At 31.6% G+C, this 6,643-nt stretch overlaps 1 protein-coding gene across 2 annotated transcripts; it reads right to left on the minus strand.

Annotated features, from left to right (window-relative positions):
• Window positions 1-358: 358 nt before the first annotated feature.
• Window positions 359-3,462, minus strand: LOC120178877. Of its 2 annotated transcripts, none has more exons than XM_039184653.1 (5): window positions 3,235-3,462; window positions 1,989-3,136; window positions 1,104-1,523; window positions 805-1,016; window positions 359-713 (listed from the first exon to the last, which is right to left on the minus strand). In XM_039184653.1, the coding sequence occupies exons 1-5, from the start codon at window positions 3,384-3,386 to the stop codon at window positions 456-458; spliced, it is 2,190 nt and encodes a 729-aa protein (XP_039040584.1). In that variant the 5' UTR covers window positions 3,387-3,462; the 3' UTR covers window positions 359-455. The 2 variants fall into 2 exon arrangements, with proteins under 2 accessions (XP_039040584.1, XP_039040585.1); XM_039184654.1 differs by having other exon boundaries at window positions 1,989-3,141; window positions 3,248-3,419.
• Window positions 3,463-6,643: the final 3,181 nt, after the last annotated feature.

A 6,643-nucleotide genomic window follows, 5' to 3' on the forward strand; every position in this document is an offset into this window, starting at 1 on the left:
TTTTTCCTCTAAATTTTGAACATTACAATGATTGTTATTTCATTTTTTTTACTTTTATTCTTTGTATTTTAATACTACTTATTAAAAAAATATTTTTTTAACCTCACAATTTACATTATAAAAATTAAACTCGAATCACCTCACTGGTTAAAGAGAATTTTATTCTCTTTTAAGGTTATGAATTCAAACAATTGCATCTGAATTGTGCATATGCATTGTCAATAGTTAAGAAATATTATAAACATATACTACCTTATAATCATCTTTTACTACTAAACAAATATATAACATGTTGATACTCTTGGGAAAGTAAGAAAAAATGGTAAAGACCAACTAAATAAAGATTTTCCTTTTAGGTATCAAAATTCCAATATTTTTTGTATTGCAGTATAAATGAGGTATATAACATATTCACAACTGATAACAAGTATATTGGTGGTCTGTCACCACCAAAGCTAACATGGGAACAGTGTAAATAAGGGTTCTATTTTTATCTTCCTACTTCTTAAGTTAATCCTCTGTAATCTCTCATGACACCACACTAACTGATCCGTGCTTATTTTCACCATGTTTAATACTCTTGAAACCAATTTCAGCTCAACTTGAGCTATGAACAATGCATTATCTAATAGATTTCCCCCTTGTTGTTGCTTCTGCAACTTCTTTACTATGCAGTTCTTACTTCTCTGAATTTCCTTAAACCTTCTCTCCTTCTGCATATGAGAAAGAACAGCATGTTACCTCGAATATTCGAGTCGGGAAAAGCATGAAAAGTTGGTATTCAAAGAGGCTTAGGATGGAAACCTTGTGAAGATCTGCTCTGACATCCATCAAAAGTTCCAAGTCAATAGGGTCATGAGGAGCAACCTGTGCTTGCTGGGCAGTCTTTGGGATCACACTCGAATCGTCTTTTTCGGCGCGAATGAATTCCCATAAAACGTGCATCGATTCCTCTATGATATCGCTTAACATTTCATTCGACACGGCATCGTCTGATTTAATTTTCGAGCCATCATCTGCAGGAGCAGGCATCGTGATGCTTTTCAAGAATTGAAAACATGTTGCAGGCTCCAAAAGATAGATGAGCAGTTCACTTTAATTACCTTTAATGACTGGAACCTGGAGAAGATATCGAAGTGCACATCTGTTCTTCGTGTAATTCTCGATTCTGGGCCTGTTTTGAAAGGGTTCATCCTCTAGAAATCTTTGCACAAGCACTTGAAAACGTTGAAATTCCCCGGCAACTTGGTTATACTGATGAATGCCGAGGCGGTCGGATTCCGACAACATTTTTAGTTTTCCATATTGCCAGTGAAGTATTTCCCAGGAAAGACATACTTGTCCAACATAGACCGTCTCAAAATCCATGTACAAATCTCTAATCAACTTCATCGCAGGCTCAGCTCCAGCCTTCCGTTGTTTCAATAGCCATACATTTTGTGACAGAAGTGACTTAATTCCCGGTGCTGAAGCTTTTCCAAATGAACTGTTTACTCGAGCTGGGTCTTTTAGTTGAAGTAAACCTTAAGATAAATAAAACACAAAAGTTAACACTGTTCAAACTCGAATCTTATGAAAAACAATATTTATTTCTTACGACTGAGATTATTAAATGAATTTTCGTGTGACAATTTAGAAACATGGAAGTGGGATAATAGCAATCTGCGATGGCTAGAGTGGCTTTATCAAGAATTAGAGGATTGAAAAGGACATAAATGAACATTTATTGGAATAATAAAGATGGGAATAAATAGAGACGAAGACCCACCAAGCAATTTTAATTATTTTTAAAGATCCTCAGTCGTGATGGGGAAAAAACCTTCCACGGGTAAAGCCAGATGGCATTTTCTGGTATTTAAATAGAAAAGAAAAACAGAATCTGAATTTCCTAAATTTATGTGACTAATACCCTCCCACGATTACTATAACAAAAAAGAAATAAAAGCAGAAGAAGAAAAGAATTGAAATGAGGTTGATTGGGGACTTACTTATTGCATGCATGGTCTGGGAATTCAGAATGTCCAGTTTCTTCATCTTATCACAGTAACTCTTGTAAACCTTTTGAATCTCGGCAATATGGTCCTTGTGATCATATTTTTCATCAATCTGTAATGGCCCCAGTTGTTCCACTATCTTTGGAGACTCGGACTCTTCTAGAATAGTTGGAAGTCCACCGGTTCTTGCCATTTTCATTTCCATTCTCAGCCGCTCCATGAACTCGTCGTCCTCTTCATCCGACTCGAACTCCGAATCACCTTCATCGTGGACGCTTAAATCTTCTCCAGGCTGTGCTCCTCCCATTACACACAGTTCTATGAATTCATCGTCGGAATCATTGATTGGACCACTCGTGTCCGCTGCTGCTGCATCATCTGAGATGTTCCTATCTGCCGATATTTCATAAGTAATTGACTCTGCCTCAACCGTGTTTGTGGGGCTAAACATCAACCCTTCTTTGTTAGGTTCCTCTCTTTCGTGATGCCATTTTTCTATACACATGTCGATCACCGGACTCTCGAAAAAGTTGTCGAATCTCTCTTCTATGTCACTTCCGTGTTTGTCTAAACTCTCCTCCATGATGTAATTCTTAACTGATTCCTCTGCTTTTTCTTCAAAAATGTCTCCTTTTTCAACCTTCACGCGCTTAGGTTCATCCGACAACGTTTCAACAACATAATCCTTTCCCGTCTCTTTAACATCTTGTGTTGTGATGATATCATGTTCTGTGTCCCCCTCAACTCCAACCTTTGCATCAATCGACTTCTGTTCTTGTTTGATATGTTCAACAAAACCCCAGTCAAAGGAGAACCTCAGAGCAGATTCCTCTGGTTCTTCCTCCAAAACGTTTTGAAGCTTGAAACTTTCGTTTGATTTCTCTTCAACAAGATCCTCTGTTGCCAGAAAATTCTCCAAATCTTTTGCAACAGTAAAACTATCGCCAGGATCCGTATAAAACTCATGAACTGTAAAGCTCTCAGCTTTGGGTTCTTCAATGAATCCACTAAAACCATTCCTATACAAAAACTCGTACTTGCTTGAGCTTGCCGCCATGGAAGAAGAATTCTCTGCTTCTCTGTTCCCTTGATCACTGCTCTTTCTTTCTTTCAACTCATCAAAGCATTCATTAACTGAAGACCTGAAAAAAAAACCAAGCCAACAAAAAGAAAAAAAAAATTAATCCAATACCTTAGCCCCCAAGAAAAAATACAAAATCAACAATAAAACAGTCCAAACCTAAACAAGTATCCAAGTGTCGATCCAAAAACAAAAGCAATGAACTTGGAGAGAAAACCCCAGAGAGAAGCAACAACCGGAAGCATGTTTGTGTACAAAAACCCATGAATAAAAGCGGAAAGAAAATCAAGATGGGTTTTCTTCAACATCATAAACGATTACTCTATTGGCACACATGGATTCAATCCGAATAATCTCTCTCCCTAACAAAAGAGTAATGTTTAATGGAGAAAGTGGAGTATCCACTCTGATTTTGAAACGAAACCATAATTGAGGAAAGACGAGATTTATGGGAGGAGGAAGGAGAACAAAATTGCTTTGATTTCGATAATGATTCTTTAATCACAAAAGATTTTTTAAGTAAGAGTTGACAGACACGTTTTCGAGTTATTCAATTCTTCGATGATGTAAATGTGAAATATTATTATAATATCAATTTATTAATTCATTTATTAATATATTATTATCTCTGATAATGTGGAAAAATTATATACGAGATTTATATGTTACTGTCATTTGATTTATTTAGATTTTAAATTTAATATTTGATATTATAATAATATTTAAATCTTGTGGAGAATTTTCTAATGTCAGAATAAAGCAACAATTGATGATTAATTGATTTGTTTTGTTTGTCTTGTAATAACATTGAAATCGTACATCGTAGTACGTGGATTCTTCTTCTTGCTTCTTCTTTTGGTTTTCAATACTTAATAGAATAATTCAGTAAACCGACTTAACTAAATTATTTAAAATTTATTAATTAATTTTTTTTCTTTTAACTGTTAATTGAATTGAATTTAAAAAAAATAAACGAATCAAACTTAATTCAGTTAATTAGTCAATTAATCAAATTAAATAATATTTATAAATAATATATATTATACATTAAATATTTAATATTTTTCATTTATTCGATTATTTCGATTAAAATTAAGGTTTAAACACCCGCAAAATTAAATAATAATATATATATAGTAAATATTTAATAATTTTGATTAATTCAATTAATAATTAATTAATTTTAAGCTGAATAAGCCGATAATTTAAATTTAAAGGAAAAAATTATTATCTGTTAACCGATCGAACCTAAGATTAATCGACCGAAATTTTAATACAATTGATTAATTCAATTTTAACCGAATTATGAATATCCCTAAATCTGGTAATAGAATTATTATAATTATATTGTGGGATATAGAAAGAATGAGAAAACAAAGCGAAAGCTAACAATCTAGAACTAAATTTGAATCATCCTTTTAAATTTAAATTCTGAAATGAAGGACCATCATTCTGGAGCGAATGTATGGAGGGGATAATTACATATTTATTATTTAAAAAACTATTAAATTTAATTTAATATGTTAAAAAACGAAAAAAAATATTCAAAAAGTATTAAAATCTATTTTTTGATTGTAGATCAACATTACAATCTTCAAAAATAAAGTTAAAAAAAAGGCCTAAATAATTTAATCGAAAGTGTGAAATTCAGTCGGGTACGTGGTGGGATATATAACGACACCGTCGGGAAACTCACAAAAACCAAAACTAACACAATTATTGGGAACGCCACTGACGCCACCACTATATGTCCTCTATACATCCTCTCGACACTATTTTTTATTCGGGCAGACAAAGATCGATATCGATTCAAGATTTTTCTTTGAAAAGTATTTTTAAAATGTAAAAAGTCGTCACCAATCATTTAAGGTACGATTGAGATACTATAAAAATCGGATGATTTTAATAAAAAAATTTATTTTTATCAAAATACCGAATTTTAGGGTCTACAAAAATCCAGAAATCGGGTTTAAGAGTCAGTTACGCGTGGGGAAGGATTAGCACCCCCACAAGCGCCGAAAAATTAGTACCTAGTTGATTACCCTATATTTAAAATCGAAAATTTTGAGTTTGATCTTTATTTAATTTGAAAATTATTACAGATGCAAAGTTGAAAGGGGTATTCGTTTATCGAGACCGATATCATTCACTCCCAAGCGTAAATGTGGGAGATCAGTTATTGTGTCTAATAACTGAATATTGCCGTGTTTTTAGAAAATCATAATGCGATCTTTGAAAAGGATGTCGACCTATTTCGGGAATTACCAGTAGTCAATCCTTGAGCATACTTGTAGGAGATGTACCATTAATTCCTTAATAAGTGAACATTGTTTTAGGTTTGAAAATATAATGTGATCAAACAAATTTTTATTTATCCTAATTAAGCTAAGGGTAAGTTAAGGTTTTTTATAGCTTAAGGAGTCAAATTATGAAAATTAAAAGATCTAAAGCCGCAAACCAAGAAACGTATGTTCTAATATTAACCTTATTTAATTTTAAACCAATTATTGAATCGAATAATTGAGATGGTCTCTCGAGCATTTACGCGAGGGTCGACGCGAATTATCCTCTAAATTAAAAGACTAGTTTGAAATCTAACCTAAATTAGAGGTTCTAACATTAACTTAAATTAATTTTAATAAATATTGTTTCAAATAATTAAATTGAAACCTCGAGCAAAAGCGATGACCAAATTAAGAATTCACATAATTAAAGGACTAAATGTGAAATCAAGCCTAAGATGGAGGCTCTAATGTTAATCTTAATTAATTATGTCAATAATAAAGTTCTAATCGAAATTCTGGGATTAAAAGGTCAAGATATAAAAATATTAATTTCTAAAAGATTTAAAAGCGTAGGACCTAAATTGATAATTTCTAAAGTTGATGACTAATTAAAAACCTAATTATTATCTAAATTATTAAACTTAAATTTTTTTAGAAAATATTAATCATTAAAAAATTTAGAAGTCGAGCAATCAATTCGAGTAATCGGACATCTTATGCGAAAACTCAACTCGAATTGCTCCCTAATTAAACTAGAACGTCGTCCTAATTTCTAGATCATATTCAATTATTAATCCGGTCTAAGAACAAATCATGTAAAAACTTAACTAAATAAAACTAAAATAACAAATTTAAAATAAACAATAAACATGTAAAAATAAATAAATAAATAATAATAATAATAATAATAATAATAATAAAATATATGGATTAAAATTGCAATAAATTAAAAACACAAAGCCGAAATCAAAGCATAAAGCAAAAGGACCACAATGCAAGAAATCAGAATACAAGTATTAAATAAAATCAGTACAAAAATTAAAAGCTAAATTTTAAAGAACTATAATGTAATACAAAAAAATTGCACAAATTAAAATAACGAAAATATAAAGGACATAAATATAAATAACTGAAAATAAATTAATCAAATAAGACTATAAGTTAGAGATTAATTTTTAATTGCTGCTCAAATCATGAATATCAAAAAACATATCCTAGGGCGGGTCACACAAGGTCATATTAAATGTTTAACATTCACATTTCAACAACGAGGACCAAACTAT

This window comes from Hibiscus syriacus, unplaced genomic scaffold (genome assembly GCF_006381635.1).
Source record: "Hibiscus syriacus cultivar Baekdansim isolate YM2019G1 unplaced genomic scaffold, ASM638163v2 tig00112383_pilon, whole genome shotgun sequence".
Lineage (NCBI taxonomy): Eukaryota > Viridiplantae > Streptophyta > Magnoliopsida > Malvales > Malvaceae > Hibiscus > Hibiscus syriacus.

Coding starts and splice junctions, on each gene's coding strand:
- LOC120178877 (XM_039184653.1), bottom strand. CDS start 3,386: ATGATGTTGAAGAAAACCCATCTTGATTTTCTTTCCGCTTTTATTCAT. Junction 1,017..1,103: donor CCAGGTTCCAGTCATTAAAG/GTAATTAAAGTG, acceptor CTGCTCCTGCAG/ATGATGGCTCGAAAATTAAA. Junction 714..804: donor TCAGAGCAGATCTTCACAAG/GTTTCCATCCTA, acceptor TCTCATATGCAG/AAGGAGAGAAGGTTTAAGGA.